The sequence below is a fragment of the Otolemur garnettii genome, unplaced genomic scaffold (assembly GCF_000181295.1).
Source record: "Otolemur garnettii isolate 467f Iridium unplaced genomic scaffold, OtoGar3 scaffold00005, whole genome shotgun sequence".
Classification (NCBI taxonomy): Eukaryota; Metazoa; Chordata; class Mammalia; order Primates; family Galagidae; genus Otolemur; species Otolemur garnettii.
The window spans coordinates 10,375,969-10,392,644 of record NW_003852400.1 but is presented as its reverse complement, the minus strand read 5'-3'; the positions used below and the strand labels follow the sequence as shown (position 1 = coordinate 10,392,644).

Here is a 16,676-nt window from a genome sequence, read left to right as displayed (position 1 = left end):
TTACTCTGGCTATTGCTTTATGAGTAATAAACTCCCTTTGTCTCTGACCCAGGGGGCTTATGTCTATTATCTATAAAACTGTAGGAAGCTAACTTGAAGACTTGCAACTAGGGTAAAATCTCAGATACTTTCCTACGTAACATAGACTAACAAGCACATTTGCAAAGTTTTGCACAATTTGAGCTTAAAAGTAGTTTCTACTCCCTTTCTCATCTTTTTGCCAGAGCTCAAATAAAATAAAAGATATTTAGCCTGCCATGCAATTTTATAATAAATAAAATCTGATAGAGTAATTGTATTTCATGTCTTATAAAATAGCCATCCATCTAGATTTCAGGAAAACTTTATGTTGATCTATAGCACATTTATGTAACAAGAAAATTGTAGTTTATACCCTTGCTACCGAAAGTGGTCCCTTTGGCCAAGCAGCATGAGTGTCAGGTGGTAGCTTTGTTAGTCAGTGGGTAGAAATGCGGGAGCTCAGCCCCATCCCAGCACTAAGGCAAGACTCTGCACATAGCAAGTCTTACAAGTGATTCCTACACAAGGGTTATGATCACATTACTGTAGCTTATATGTAACAGGGCCAACTAATCAAGGTTATTTAGGTTTTTTTTTTTTAAAGAGAGATGCCAAAAAATAATTTAATTGCTTTGGAAATATAAGGAGATTATAAGAAGGTGTTGACAAGTACAGTAAATACTTTTTTCCATTAACTTTTCAGTACTTAGAAATTAGTTATATAAGCAGTTTTAAAATAGCAAAGTAATATGACAAGGCAGAAGAAAGAGTTTTATTCTGAACTGAAATAATGGTTTTAAAATGTGAAACTTACTGACTTATTTGCCAGGGTTTGAAGAATCAAAGGACTAGGGAAAGATGCGGTGTGTTTCAGTATTTACTGGGCAAAATGTTTCAAATTATGTTTATTTAATTTTGAGTGTAGTACTGCACAGTAGATATAAGAGAATTGTTTTGAGTTATTGAAATTAAACTATCATATTTGCTTTTCATTATTTAAGGCCTAAAATTCAAAAAAATAAAAATATAAATTGATACTAATTAGTAAAATGCCTACATTTTAATATTAGTTGTTAAATAAACAAAATAAATTTTAGCAAATTCCTAAGAGAGCACAAAAGCATTTTGAGAATTTTCTTTCTTACATTAAATTTTTTTTTTACTTTAAAATATTAAGGGGGACAGTGCCCATGGTTCAGGGGAGTAGAGCGTCATCCCCCTATACTGGAGGTGGCAGGGTCAAACCCAGCCCCGGCCAAAAACTGCAGAAAAATATAAAATAAATAAATAAAATATTAAGGGGTACAAATGTTTTTGTTACATGTATACATTTTATAATGCTTAAGTCTAGGGTTTGAATGTTCCCATCACCCAAATAGTGTTCATTGTACCTGACAGGTGGGGGTGTACCCTTACCTCTTCTTTCCTCACCCTTCTTGATTTCTGGTGCCCCTTTCACCTCTTTGTGCCTGTGACCATCACTTACCTCCCAATTATTAGAGAGTACACCTCTTTGCTTTTCCATTCCTGAAATCCTTCTTTAAGTGGCAATGATATCCAGTTCCCCGTCCAACTTACTACACATGACATTATTTCATTCCTTTTTATGGCTAAGTAGTACTCCATGGTATATACAGGTATATACCACATTTTCATAATTCCCTCATGAATTGATGGGCACATTTTGAGAATAATGATGCATATATTACAGTTTGAAACATAATGTGCTAAGACATGAAAATCTTTTTATTGCACGTAAAAACGTAAGGGCCTTTCTAAAAAGTGGCAATGTGCATGGTAAGTTCTCTTACAAATTTCAGATCAAAATATTGGCACTTTTTCCTATAGTTAAGTTTCTAATGTTTTGCTTATGAATTCTTATTTACTGCATCCTTTAAATTACATTTCAAAATATTTTCTCACTCAAAAAATCTATCTTATTTCACCTTATGCTAATTGGTAGGGATCTTCTCTCCCTCCCCCCACTAATTTAAACTATAATTACACTCAGTTTTTCAGATGTACTTATTTGATCTCAGTGGAACTGAGTTAGATTGTATATAATTCCTTCAACCCTAGTTAGTAAATTGAATTAACAGTTTTTGTGGGTCCCAGGGGCCATTTCCTATATATAGGAGCTCCTGAGTGATGTGAATAAACCTGCTAAAAACGAGATCTATCCTTAGTGTTCAGTGCATGTCGGATAGATACAGAAAGCTTAGAAATCACTTCAGTTTCCTGTTACCTCAGTCTTGATGCTTCTGAGTCTAGACAGCTTCCTATTTGTCCTTTCACTAAGCTCAGGTCTTCACTTAAATGCTACCTTATCTGAGAGGCCCACCTTGACTACCACGAATTAAACAGCATTTCAATGCTATTAGTTTGTTGTTCAAATGTTAGTTTGTTGTCTATTTTCTAATCCTCGTATTCCCATCTCTTCAAGAACATGTGTTTATATGAGTGTAAAGACAACTACTATCTGTTTTGCTCTAATGCTCCTCTGTGTAGAATAATTCAAGGTACATAATGTTCATTCTTGAATTGACTCTAATTCTTTGTCACTCACAATAGTGCTGGGGAAAAAATGTGTATAATTCTTTCAACCGTAGTTAGTAACTTGAATTAATACTTTTTGTGTGTCCCAGTTGCCATTTCATGTATTCAAGAACTCATGGGTTCGTTGATTCAGGATTTGGGTATCAGGAATTTGTAACCAATTTCAATCAGTGATAAGTTAACTTTGTATTTTTTTCTTTTCTCTTTTAAAAGAATATTATTTTCATTTAAAAGAATATTTTATTTTTAAAAGCATATTACAGGGGCCCAAATGTTTGGTTACATGTATTGTTTTTGTTATGCTTGAGTCAGGGCTATAAGTCTGCCCATCACTCAGTGTCCATTATACACGCTAGGTGGGTTTTTGCCCAACCCCTCCTCTCCTTCTTTGTTTTAGCCAGTCTGTTGACTATGTGTCTTGGTGATTACCTCCTTGCAATGAATCGCTCAGGTGTTTGTTAAGCTTCTTGTCCTGGATGTCTAAAACTCGAGTATGATCATGGAAGTTCTCTCAGTTTCTCCTTCAAATAGGTTTTCCAGCCCCTGTGCATTTTTTTTCCTTCACCCTCAAGGGTGTCTATGATTCTTGTATTTGCTGGTATTACAAAACCCCATATTTCTTATTGACTGTGTTCATTTCTCTTAATTCTCTCCTCATTATTGACTGAGTTAATTCAAGAGTTGTCTTCAAGCTCTGAGATTCTTTTTCTGCCTGGTTTAGTCTGTTAAAACTTTTCACTGTGTTTTATATTTCCTTTAAGGAATTTTACAATTACAGAAGGTCCATTTGTCTTTTTTTTTTTTTTTTTTAATGTCTTGATTTCTTCAGTGAATTTTGCATTCATTTCCACTGTTGTTTTTCTGGGTTCTTTAAGTTGGTTTTCCATTTTCTTTTGGATTTCATTGAGCTTCCCTATAATCCATATTTGGAATTTTTTATCTGTCATTTCAGCATTTTCATTTTGGTTGGTATTCATCACTGCAGAGCTGCTGTTCTTTTTTGACGTGTCTTTTCACTCTGATTTTTTATACTTCAGGAGTTTTGCTGATTCTTTCTCCTCTGGGGTCCCTGTCACTTCTTATTTTTGTGTTTTCTCTTCTTTGTTTCTATCTCCCCTCACTCATAAGGGAGTCCCTGTAGTACACATTAGGAGGACCCTTTGGCTTTGCTGGGGCATGCTTTGACTGCGATCTACATTTTGGATGAATGCCTTGGTTATAGGCATCTTCAGTGAAGTCGTTTTCTCAGTTACTACTTGTTTGTAGTTTTTAGCAGCAGTGAGCTATATGTGTGGGCACATTCCCTGTGTTTCTTTTGATGAGGGAGGATGATGATCTTTTAGATCCTTTCTCTTTCCCCAGCTCTGTAGTCTTAATGGTGTGAATTACACTGGCACACTCGATTTACAATTGAAGACAGTGAGGGGTGCTTGCAGCTGCACCTTACAGGATTAAGTCCATAAATGCTGCAAAGGTCTATGCAAATTGACCTCCCTGTCAGTAGGTGGCAGTCTCCTGTAGGAACAAGCTGCAGCTTGTTTTGCAGAACTTTTTACTGGCTCCAGCTAGGTAAGAAAAGTGCTCTAATGCCCCAGTTGGCTGATGGGGCCTGGGAGCCTCCACGTGAGTCTTTATTCTCCACTACGGCAGTAGTATGGGCTGGGGAGTGAGGCTGAGCAAAGCCGGATTGGGTGAAACTGCAGTTAGGCTCCCAAACGCTGGTAAGGTAGCTGTTTGGGGGAGGAGGTCAAAGGTCTGTGCCCAGCCTTCTGTGGAAAGCCGTCTCAGATGCCCCCCAGGAAGGCTGCCTGTGAGACAGGAGCGGTCTGGGGCCCACCATTTAGCTATCAGGAGCAGGTTTTATCCTTTTACCCACCTTCCCTTCTCAAAAGTCTCCCTCCAGCATCTTTAGTAGACAGGAGCTCAAACTGGCCGAGCTCCCTGTGATGGCGCTGCTGGCTGGAAGCTTCCTGTCCGGGATCCCGCCCTGGGCGGAGAGCTCAGCCTGCTGCATGGGAGGGGTCTCCATCAATGCCCTGCAGCTGGGACCCACGCGGCACTCTCTGCTCAGGGCCACCCACGTGGACCCTCATGTCCCAAGATAGTTCACAGATGTCCCCTCTGTGCGTGCAAACAACACCATCAGCCAGTCCCGGGTGGATGGGATCTGGCCTGCATGCCTAGTTGGTCCCAAAAGATCAATCACTGACTGTGCCAGGGAGAAGCGAGCTGGTCCTGAGTTACTGTGGGGTACTCGGGCAGGTTTAATGTCCCTCCACTCCACAGTGTGCCCTGCCCTGATGGGGCAGCCGGCCCTGCAGCACCGAGGAAGTCAGGGAGCAGGGAGATGATAGTCTGAACACCCCTTAGTCCTCTGCAGGTCTTTAAGAGGAAAGGTGTGAGCCCCACTCTCTATAGAAACCCCAATAGAGGGGAAGGCCCTGCTCCTGAGAGCTGGTTCAAGCGTTTCTCTCCACAGTTGCAGGCAGGGGAGTCAAAGGAGAGGGAAAGAGCCTGAATGTAGGAAAGCCAGCACTCTGGTCCTCTCTGTCCCTCTCTCTGGAAGGGGTCCTGCCAGGACTGTCTAGACTCTGAGATCACACAGGGATCCTGCCAAGAGTGTCTAGACTCTGAGATCACACAGATACCCAAGTGCCCTGTGCCTCCTGAAGTCTAGGCTGGGGTTGGGAAAAATTTTCGTGGGAACAAGCTGATGAAAACTGAGGTGTGAGAAACCCTTGGGCTGGGACAAAGGTGTACCGTGTGTGGAGAAGCAAGATGCCACCTGCTTTCTGGGCTCTGGTCTGTGGTGATGGGAAAGGACAAGGGGGCTGGAAGTCTGCTGTGTCGTCCTCGAGAAGCTCCCAGTTCACTGGGGAAAAACACAGAAGCTCCCTGTTCACTGGGAAAAAACACAGAAGCTCCCTGTTCACTGGAAAAAACACAGAAGCTCCCTGTTCACTGGGAAAAAAAAAAAAAAAAAAAAAAACCCACAAAAGTATTTATCTAAAATTTTCCTTCTGTCTGAGACAGTCTGGCAGCTGGTATCTCTGGCCAGCCATCTTCCCCTCCCTGCTCTAACTTTATATTTTCATATGACCAGGGTCATCCTCACTCACATCGTCAATATTACAGTATCTCTGCTTTTCAAACATATTAGATATGTTTACTATACTATTTGTGTTCTTTAAGCAAACCCAGCCATCACCACACTATACCTGCTTTTTCAACCACCAAAAAGTTTCTAAGTAATCAGCTTTAGGTACCATGAAAATATTGTACTTATTGGTCAGGTCTACATCACAAAGTTGGAAAAGAATAATAAATAAAAGATTATGTGACCATTCAGTCATTTCATTAGGGTTCGTCTTCAGGAGGTAGCATTCAAATCTTCAGAGGCCTAGGAAAAAGCATTTCTAATAGTAATAATACCGGTACAATTATTGTATCTTGATAATGGTGAAGTAAGTGAGAATAAAAGTTGCCCACATATTCTGTTGAACAAGTGCTATAGAATCAGGAGTGTACAGTGGTTGATTAAAAGGTGGTTGAGATAACGGAGGAAGCTAAATACAAACTACAATACAAACTATAAATAGAATGTACAAATGATACTTGGGACTTATTTAGAAATCCATTCAACATTTCAACAAAGGTAAACAGACTAAGTATTGGTTGTGATATCATTCCTGGCAATTGAAATATTTACTCATAAATCAGAGTATTTATTATAACTTTTGATGAATTATTTACATTTGCAAGCAAACCCAAGTTTTTCCTTTATAATTATAATAGAGATTGGAACTCTCAGTTTATTGGTGCCATTTTCTTTTGACATATTCAGAATTTATTATTCCTTATTTATGAAAGTTTTTCCTAAATGTTAAACTGTCAGATCGAAATGATATGGTTTTAGAACATGTAACCCTTTATTTCAGAAAGGGGCAACCTAAAGCTCAGGGGAAGTAATTGAATCAATTGTGGTCACGATACTGATTAAAGGCAGAGCCTAGACTGGACCTGGTTTTCCTAAATTGAATTACAGTGTGGATAATTCTTTCTCAGTATGTTTCTATTTTTATAATGGACCAAGAAAACCACAAACCAGCAGCCACTGTTGGAAACAGCACCATCAATTTGAGGACAGGAGTGATTAAGTCCAAAAGTGAAGATACCCATGGCGTCACTGACTATAGGAAGGTGACCTTCTGGTTTCGCCTGGACAAGGACTAATAAAATACATTAAAATCATCACTTCTCGGCCTTTTGGCTAAGATCAAGTGTAAAATATACTAAAATCCCATTCACATCATTAGCAAAAATCGTGAATTACCTGGCAGTATTTACAATAATATATTTAGGCCTATATTAAAAATAGAGAAAAGAATATGTGAATATATGAGATAAAGTTAGAAGCATTGAAACGTGGAATTAATTAATAATTCTTCCTGAAATGAAAAGGTGACTCTTGTCACAATGTCAGGTCTTCTCATTTATTTGTAAATGAAATTTTAATTTGGCAAGATACATTTCTAAACCTCAGTAGGAAGATATTTGTAGAAGAAGTTGCATGATAGGGTAGCAGCTTTCTCCTCTAGTATTAAAATATAATTAAAATTGATTAAAGATCAGGAAGTTTGGGTTTGAGGTTGAACTCCGAATCTTGGTTCTTGTATGACTCCCGGCACTTTGTTTAACTTCAAATGCTTCATTTCCTCAGCTATAATAAGATGCATATTAAAACGTTCACATACCAAAAGGTGGGATCAGAAACTGACCCTATGGAAGCCATTTTTTGCACATCTGGTTAAAGTGAACAATGGAACAGACAAAAACAAACCATCAGTGGGGTGGGTCCCTGACAGACCCCTTCCCCTGCCATTGGTATGCAGCGCTAACTAAACCATGGTTTATAGCAGTGGTTCCCAACCTTCCTAATGCCATGACCCTTTAATACAGTTCCTCATGTTGTAGCGACCCCTAGCCATAAAATTATTTTCACTGCTACAGCAACTGTATTAAAGGGTCATGGCATTAGAAAGGTTGAGAACCACCGGCTTATAGGAAGTTAAATGGCTTAGTGTATGTCAAGGGTTTAGCCTGGCACATGTGATTCTCAATACCGATCAGCTAATACATTTTTATTATTTTGTATCAAATAGTAAATTCTGGAAATAATGGTAGGGAATAGGAGTAAAAATCATAAAAATATATCAGAATCTTAAGTTATTATGAAGAATCGATCATTCTTTGTCAGTTCATAGCATTTGGGAAAATAAATTCCACCATGACTGAACACCAAGATGCACATGTAAAATGAGCCAAAAATCCCAAGAATTATTAGCAGAGGTTGTAGATAATTTTTACTTGATTGATAGGTGCTTGATTTGCTAAGCACAAAATTAATTAAGAAATCATAGAGGAAGAGGTGTTCATGTTTCAGGTAAAAGGTAAGCAGAAAAATGGGAAAATATACATGTATGTCTTATAATTCATGGAACTAGATGAACAATGACGTGAGAACAATTTTCATTTCACTAGCAATCAAGGAAATTCAAATAATTAAAATATTGAAACATAATTTTTACTTACAATTTAGCAAATAAAAATTTTAAGTATTTATCAAAGTGCGTTAAGACTGCACACATGTACTTTAAATTGGCATAGACCCTCGGAGTCTAGAAAGCAATTTGGTAATAAACGCAGGAGCCTCTAACTAGGCATATATAATTATGTGGATAAATGCTGTCAGTTATTTTTGTGAGTTGTAGAATAATAATTTTGTTTTTATATTTTATGGATTTCAAATTTTCTTTGAAAATACGAATATAAAAATAAATTTAAAACAATTTTAATGAGAGTTTAAGCATGACCAAGATTTTGAAGATCACAGCCTCGCTTCACCCTTCTTTTATTTTCATGTATTGCCATCTAGTGGTCACAATGTGAATAGCATCTGATACTATAATTTGTGATAGTATTGCCTAATATGCAGAATATTAAGTTGGTTAATGAGATTATTAACAAGCTAATTATATTTTATATAATACAATTTTTATATGTTACTTATCATTTTTAACATGTAAATAAATTCGCTCATTTAAAAAAAATTTATAAATATACCCATGTTCCCAAGCAGCAAGTCTAGGTTTGGATTATTTTTGCTGATCGTCTACACAGCTTGAACCAACGGTTTTACACCGTATTTCTTTTACATAAAGAAAGAAGAGAAAACATAACATTAAGACATGTTTTAAGAAATAATTTAAATATTGAATAATCTTTCCAAAGCAGAGAACTATAAAATATATCCCATTTTTGACCATTACAAATGCTTTATGACTAATTAGTGTACAAAGTACCCCCAAACAAGCCTTCCTTTATAGCAGTATAGAATCCAGAGGTAGGGAGAGGAGCCTTTGTGAGGTGAAGGGATGGAAATTAAAAGGCAGGCCATCAGAGATTTAATGGGCTACTTTTCTCCAAGGTTCCAAGTGGAAGATAGCACTTTGAGAATTTTTTTTGTCCCTAATTCTTAATGTTTCTGACTTGTAGAACTACTTGAGATCACTAACCTTCACAGAGAATTTGGTACTCTCTGAAGGTGTATTTCAGAGCCCTCCATTCCTGAAAAAAATAAAAGAGCACTTCCTGGGAATTTGTTTGGCTTGAACTGTGTATCAAGGCAATGGTAACCTTCCAGTATTTGTATCTGGATAACGCATTGTGAGCAGAATACCCCTCTGAGAAGTGTGTTGCGTCATGATTTCTTAATCAGCAAAGGACATTAAAACAAAAATGGAGACTGCCTTTACAAACAAGATTGGTTTATTTCATTGGAGAAATTATCTTTATTTAAGCCCCAAAGCATGTTTTAATTTGATGTATGAAGTTAATTATGCTATTTAATAGGAAGGTGTTGAAATGTACTAATCATGGATTTAAACACGGAATTAATGTTTCAAGGATGCTTGGGTCATCCTGTTAGTCAACCTCATTTAAAGCTCCCTGTAACTGGTATGGTTTATCTTAATCTTTCTATTGAATTGGGAATCAATTCTGACTTCAGTATTGAGTATGCTAATGTTTTTTATTAAACGATTTTTCAATGATAGAATTGCTGTTTATTTAACACCTACTACGTGCCTGACTCCATGCTAGGTGCTCTACACACCTGTTTTTGACCATTTATTAGTAAGCATTTTACCCTGGCTTCTAATTCTCTTACATTTCTAATTTCTTAAGTTCTCATTTTCCCCACATCCAAGGGGTAAAGTGAAAAATGTATGTTCAGTAAATATTTATAGCGTACAGGTTACAAGCCAGGTGCTGAAGATGTAGTGGTGGAAGGGGTATTTTCTTTGGCCATGTAAGTCAATAATCTAATGCAAACATCTATATATTAAGATATTATATAAAGAAATGTGAAATTATAACTGTGATGTCTTCTGAAACAAAAGAGAAATTTAGGAGGTCTTACAATGGGGTGATTTGATCCAGTCAGGAAAAGTCATACAAGCTTTCATGAGGATTGAGAGAAGAAGGGAGAAAAGGGTTACAGACAGAAGGAACAAAATATTTGGAAGGGGAAAAGGAAAGAATTCCCTAATGCTGTAGAAGAGATAGAGTCCTCTGTACTTTCCCCTCTAGGCCCGTGCTAACTCACAATTCCTTCCTATCGAAACATGATTTTTCTCAGCACTTCTAATCAGGGACCTACTTAGTTGAATTTTTTAGGATCAGAAAAGGAATCAGTAAATGTTAGCTTGTCTTTCTAAATCTTTATCATTAAATATACACTTTAGAAAGATGTATTTTCTTCATAGATGAGAAAATTAGGGCTTGTTAAATTTATCTTTTCATTTACTGTCTGACGACACTTTTGCTCTAAGGTGAGCAAGGTCTTTAATATGTGGTTTTAACTTAATATCTGCACACGTTACCGAAGACTACCATTTTGGTTTGTGGGGAAAAAAAGCCCTTTAAATATATACGTAAATATATATGTGTGTGTATGTGTATACTATATATTTACACAAGCTGATGTGTCTAACTTGTTTTTTATATATATTATCTAATTTAGAACTTTTTAAAATTTCTCATCACTTTCTTCGGAGAATAAGATCTGCTAAGGGAGATAAAAAGTTATTCATTTCTCTGCATTATTTATGAGTTTTATTATGGGTGCAATTATAGTATTTCTGTTACACACCACTGAATTTGTATCTAATGATTTGAATTTACATTTAATCAGGTTGTGTTAAAGTGACATAATGAGATGTTTCACTTTCCTGTGTTAAAAGCAGGTCAAGGCCAACTAAAAAACTCAGGGCCATCCATTATTCAGTAATCACTTTCTGTATAACTTGTACCTTTATGAGGATTCATGGTTTAACTAAATCAGTTAATAACATTTCCTGTAACCATTTCTAATAATTCTCTAAGGTAGGACGTTTTACCATGAATGTATTGGCAAACTAAATTTTTACTTACTAATACAGGGGAATTCTCACATTCTTTTGTTTTCAAAATGTCCCATGTAGAATAATATTGCATCCAGTTATGAAAAATGTGAGAGAGCGATGAGCAAGGCAGTGGGATTGTTCCTCTGGATTTGAATATATTCAGTTTTCAACATACGTGTTCCTGGAGAACAGTAATATATCTTGAATCTTTCCCTTTCTAACCATCTCCACAATTAACAAAGCTACTATACATTTCCAGCTAGTTGACTCAATAGCCTCCTAATTGACCTCCCTCCTTTAAATTTTCCTCACCAACAGCTAAGGTTATCTCCTAAAATTCTAGAGTAAATTATTTTTCGTTCGGCTTAAAATCTTCCATTGGCTTTCATTTCCCAGAGAATAAAATCCCACTTCCTCAGTACATCTATGACGCTCCAAAAGACCTCTAGTCCCTGTCTCCTTCCTCGGAACTCATTTCATATCATTTGTCATCCTCATGTGTGACCCAGCTAAACTCTGCTGCTTCGTGTTTTCTTAAAGGCTCCCCCCCCCCCACCACCACCACATCAGCCATTCTCATGTCATTGTTTGCCGGCAATGTCTTTCCTCCATCTTCTTCCTTGGAACATTTCTCTGGAATCACAGAAAGTGTCATTTCTGATAGGAATTCTACCTCAGCTGCTCACAGTCCAAACCAGAAGCTCCACCCCTAGACTGTCTCCTGGAGCATAATATTGTATCACTTTATAGTAATATCGTTTCCTCCTGGAAAAATGGAAATAGGAGTAATACTTATCTTATAGAGCTTTTGCAAAGAACATTTGTGGAATGCGTAGTTATTCTGCAAATGTTCAACACACAATAAATACCATGTATGTTTTTACTTAAGTGTTTATGGCATCCATGAATATGTTTGTATGAGAATCATTTACTTAATGCTGAAACAATAAAACTATCACCTGCCACGATTCTTGGCATATAATAGGCAGCTAGTAAATATTCGCTTAATGGATTGAGGAATTGTGCAGTGCACCTTAAAATTAAGTTCACTGATCTTCACAGGAAAAGACAAAAGATCAGTTCATTACATTTACGAGAATAGGTAACCACTTGTGACCCACTTATGAAAATCAATTTTAGCGTGTTTCTGATCTGAGAATATCGTCATTTTACCTGGCCAGTCCCCCCCACCTTTAACAAATGTACTTTTTGTTATTTTCTCATTTTGCAGATGTGACAGTTTAGGCTCTAAGAATTTACACAAAATACGGTTAATATACCATCGGATGATCCCAGATGCTGCTGCTGTACTCCTAGTGTTCTTTTCTATTTGGAGATATCCAGTGACCTATGTGAATGGTTTTTATTGGGCTGGCCAAATTACTTTGGTGATCCTCTGTAGATGTTCAGATTAGGGCAGGTGTCGTTGGAGTTTGTTCTCTTCTCCTGCAGCCTCTTTGTTGCTCAGGGCTCCGTGAGTCACAGCAACAACTGTGCGCAGTGATCGGCTTGGCCTTGGCCTTGCCTTCGTCATCTCCCCACGATCTTTACACAATCTCTCAGGTGATCTCTCTGAAAGCCACCAGTTGCTGATTCTTTCAGATTATTTTCCTGTTTAGCCTCCATGGAAAAACTCTACCATCAAATCTCACAATTCCTAAACCTCTGTTCTTGTCCTTCAGTGTACTCTTTTTACAACCAGTCTTCCCTGATGAGACGCAATTAAAATGCTCAACTTGTCCCTGCAGCCCGGGCCGGTCCCCCATATCATTTCTGGATTCTGAATATATTTCCTTGTTTTGAATTTTTTTTTTTTTTTTTTTTTTGGTCTACATGCTCATCAAATTTGAGAACTGGAAGGGACCATAACTCAAATCCCAAATTTATGAACAGGGAAACCAAGCTTCAGAAAGTTAAGCAACAGGCTCAGGGTTACGTATAACTGGTGATTTAGACAAAATTACCAGTGATTTAGAACAAAATTCTTTAGTTCACTTTTGTTACCAATCTACTTACTTCTCCTTGGGAAAGAGAAAGCGTTGCAATGGGGTTAATAATTATAAAACACGCCTCCAGTGAAAATGGTAAGGTTGATTTTATTTTTCATTTTTATAACATACCTAAATTTATTTATTTATTTATTTATTTATTTTGCAGTTTAACAGCAATGCTCAGGATGTAAGCTGTTTTCAACACCTTGTCCAAGCAAATGTAAGAAATAAGAAAGTGTTGAAAGATGCAGTAAATAATATCACAGCAAAAGGAATCACAGATTATAAGAAGGGCTTTAGTTTTGCTTTTGAACAGCTGCTTAACGTAAGTATCAATACCACGTCTTTCTGTTTTATTATTGACTTGTGGTACCTGATTTCACTGTCCTAACAGTTACTATTCTCTTGGGTTAAATAACAGTGCTGTTTTTCACTTATTTAAAAAGCGAAAGCATGCAGGCAGTAGAAATCTTTAACTGTTTTTATTTTTAAATCTCAAATTCAAAAAGTATAAGAAATGCAGGTTTTCTTTTCATTTAGATCTTTTCTTCCCCCGGTTTTTCAAACTCTGTGTTAAAATATCTTTCAGAAGGAAGTGGTCTAATTTAATGTTGAGTAAGCACATGGCATTGGGTTGGTCTGTATGAAATACCATGATTTTTTCTTATTGCATTTGTTGCAGCGTATACTTGAAAACTGCAGTTTTGATCATTGAATGGTTGCCGAACATTTTTGTTTTAAACATCTGTTTCTGGTCTTCAAGTTGTTCCTAAGTATACAGAGAGGTCCACATGATAGACATGAAGGTCACTAGGAAGACAAGTTCCAGAGGAGGAATTTCTTTCTCTGTAAAGATTCCCCAGAATTGCCTGCAGGGGTCACAGTTCTGGCCGGCTCACTGTTCCAGGATTCAGCACCTGTCTTCCACTGTGGACTAGTGTTCTTATTTTTACTTTTTATTTATTTATTTATTTTTTGAGACAGTTCCATTTTGTCTCCCTGGGCAGATATGGCGTCATAGCTCACAGCAACCTCAAACCCTTGGGCTCAAGCAATCCTCTTGCCTCAGCCTCCCAAGTAGCTAGGACCTCCAGTACCGGTTACAATGCCCAGCTACTTTTTAGAGACAGGGTCTCGCTTTTGCTCAGGCTGGTCTAGAACTCTTGAGCTTAGGCAATCCACTCACCTCAGCCTCCCAGAGTGCTGGGATTATAGGCTTGAGCCACTGTGCTTGGCCTTTGGACTAGTGTTTTTAAACAATGATGAGTTATGTCCTCTATTTCATTTTATGCTACTTCAAAGCAGGATTTATCTTTCAATCGTGTACCTCTTAAGAGGCTGTATCATTACAGTGGTTTAAAGTACAGACCTTACCTCTTTGTACCTTGATTTTCTCATTTATATGTGGAGGATCACCGTATTGCATGAAGATCAGAGAGTTGTGCATAAGATTGTCCCTGGAACCTGGCACACAACAAACCACATGCAAGTGTAGGCTATTGTTTGATATTAAAGACACGGTTATTATTACTATAATTAATGACTAGCTCACGTCTGGTATGGAGTCAGGTCATAATTTCTATCAGCATCGAAATGACTGAATGAATTCTTACATGTGGTCTTTTTAGAAATCTTTGTTGTCACCTGAGTGAATACTCTAAATAGTTTTTGAGATGCCTGACTACTTTATTAATTACTTTATTTATTCAGCCGTTATTTATCGAATGCGTCACGGTTCCCTGTCATAGTGCTAGTACTGGAATTACAGAAGTAAATAAGACCATCTGCTCTCAAGAGGGTCCAGCTTGACCTGCTAAACCATCGTCTGTGATGCAACATGAAAGCCCATTACAGGGCACTGAGCAGATCCACTGGAGCTGCACAGATGAGTGCCTGGAGACTGTGCCATTTCCTAGAAAATGAGATTTTGAAGAATGATAGGTAGACAGGGAAAGGGAAAAATCATTTCAGAAAAAAAAAAAGAACAGCATGTACAAAGCATAGAAGTGTGACATAGAATAGCACATTTTAAAAATTACAGATGGTTCGGTGTGGCTGGGACGTGAGCAATACAGGAGTATGATGAGGTGGAGGGGCAGTGAGGGGCAGTGAGGTATCAGTTAATAAAGCGGTTAGTGGCAACATGAGAATGACACGGCCTCGGAGATGTTCTAAGGGAGGAAGCTACTGTGGAGATCCTGGGGTGTGAATAGACCTGAGAGGACACCAGCAGGAGTGACGTGGCAGCAGACTAGATGCTGTGACAAGGGCCTATGAGAGTGAACAGGGACTTAAGGTGACTCCACGTGCTCTGAACGGTTTCCTTAACTGAGGAACTGGGGGACAGAAAGAGCTCAGTTTCAGACATGCTGAGTTTGAGGTCGGGTTTTTTCATAGACACTGTCAGGCAAAGCAGAGGCAGAAGAACAGACACTCAGGCACGCGCTTGTTCAGTAATAAAAAGTGAAAGCTCAAATCTTTGACATGAAATATAATTGACCACTAGGTTGTAATATATATTTTTTTCTCTAATAAAGGAATGTGAATCTTTTTAATAAAATTCTGTTTTTCTTAAGTTAATGATTGAGTGTTCTTAGTCTTATCATTAATTATCATTATTATTATTTTTAGAGACAGGATGTCACTCTGTTTCCCAGGCTGATCATAGCTCACTATAGACTCAGACCCCTGGGCTCAAGTGATCCTTCCACCTCAGCCTCTCAAGTAGCTGGAACCTTAGGCACATGTCACAGACCCAGCTGTTTTTTAAACCTTTTGTTTTTTTCAAGGGGTTTTGCTGGGTTGCCCAGGCTCAGCCTCAAGCACTACTTCTGGCATTTTAATTATTATTCTTAGTATTGTTAATTTGGCTCACTTCATTCCCTCCTGTTCAGATTTCAGTTGTGAAACGATCAGGAGTTTCAAGCCTAAAGTGCTATATCAGAGGCAGTCTCACTAGAGCAGCCTTATTAACTCCCAGATTCACTACCAGTTGCTGGTACAATCCCGTCTAATTCCTACTGGCCTCTGCTACGGCCTTCACAGCTACCGTAGTTGTAAATGACTTCTGACACGTTCCCACGTTTATCCTCTAAGTAATTCTCCTCTGTTTTGCTATCCTTGCATCCCATATGTGTTCTAATTCTTCATTTTAAAATATTTTTTTTCCAAATTTCCTGTCTCCTCTTACTCAAACCTAAAGCCTATTTTACTATTTCTTTCACAAGCTTCTGGTTTGTATATTTGTACAGAGTGCTGTTCTCTTTTTTTATTTGTCCTTGCTAGGTCTTCAAGATCTCTGAGGTGAGAATCAAATAGAATTAGACATATCATGTAATCCCAAAGTCAACCTTAAATTAATATTTGAATTCCAGTAGAATTTAATAAAATATTACCAAATATATTAAGATGGCACTTTTCAAGTCAATTTGTATATGATTTATGCCATGCTATGTACTTGCCACACAGAGATACAACAGAAAGTGTGTCATGGAACGTCATATTAAAGTCAATTACCAATGGCTCAGTGCCTGTGGCTCAAGCGGCTCAGGTGCCAGCCACCTACACCTGAGGTAGCGGGTTTGAATCCAGCCCAGGCCCACCAAACAACAATGATGGCTGCAACCAAAAAATAGCTGGGCCT

At 37.7% G+C, this 16,676-nt stretch overlaps 1 protein-coding gene across 2 annotated transcripts in view; it reads left to right on the top strand.

Annotated features, from left to right (window-relative positions):
• CACNA2D1 (calcium voltage-gated channel auxiliary subunit alpha2delta 1) overlaps nt 1-16,676 on the top strand; it is a 502,006-nt gene that overhangs the window by 391,877 nt on the left and 93,453 nt on the right. For both annotated transcript variants that reach the window (XM_003782628.2, XM_012811373.2), the window contains exon 11: nt 13,200-13,358. In XM_003782628.2, coding sequence (XP_003782676.1) covers nt 13,200-13,358 — 159 coding nt within the window. The remainder of the gene's footprint in view (nt 1-13,199; nt 13,359-16,676) is intronic.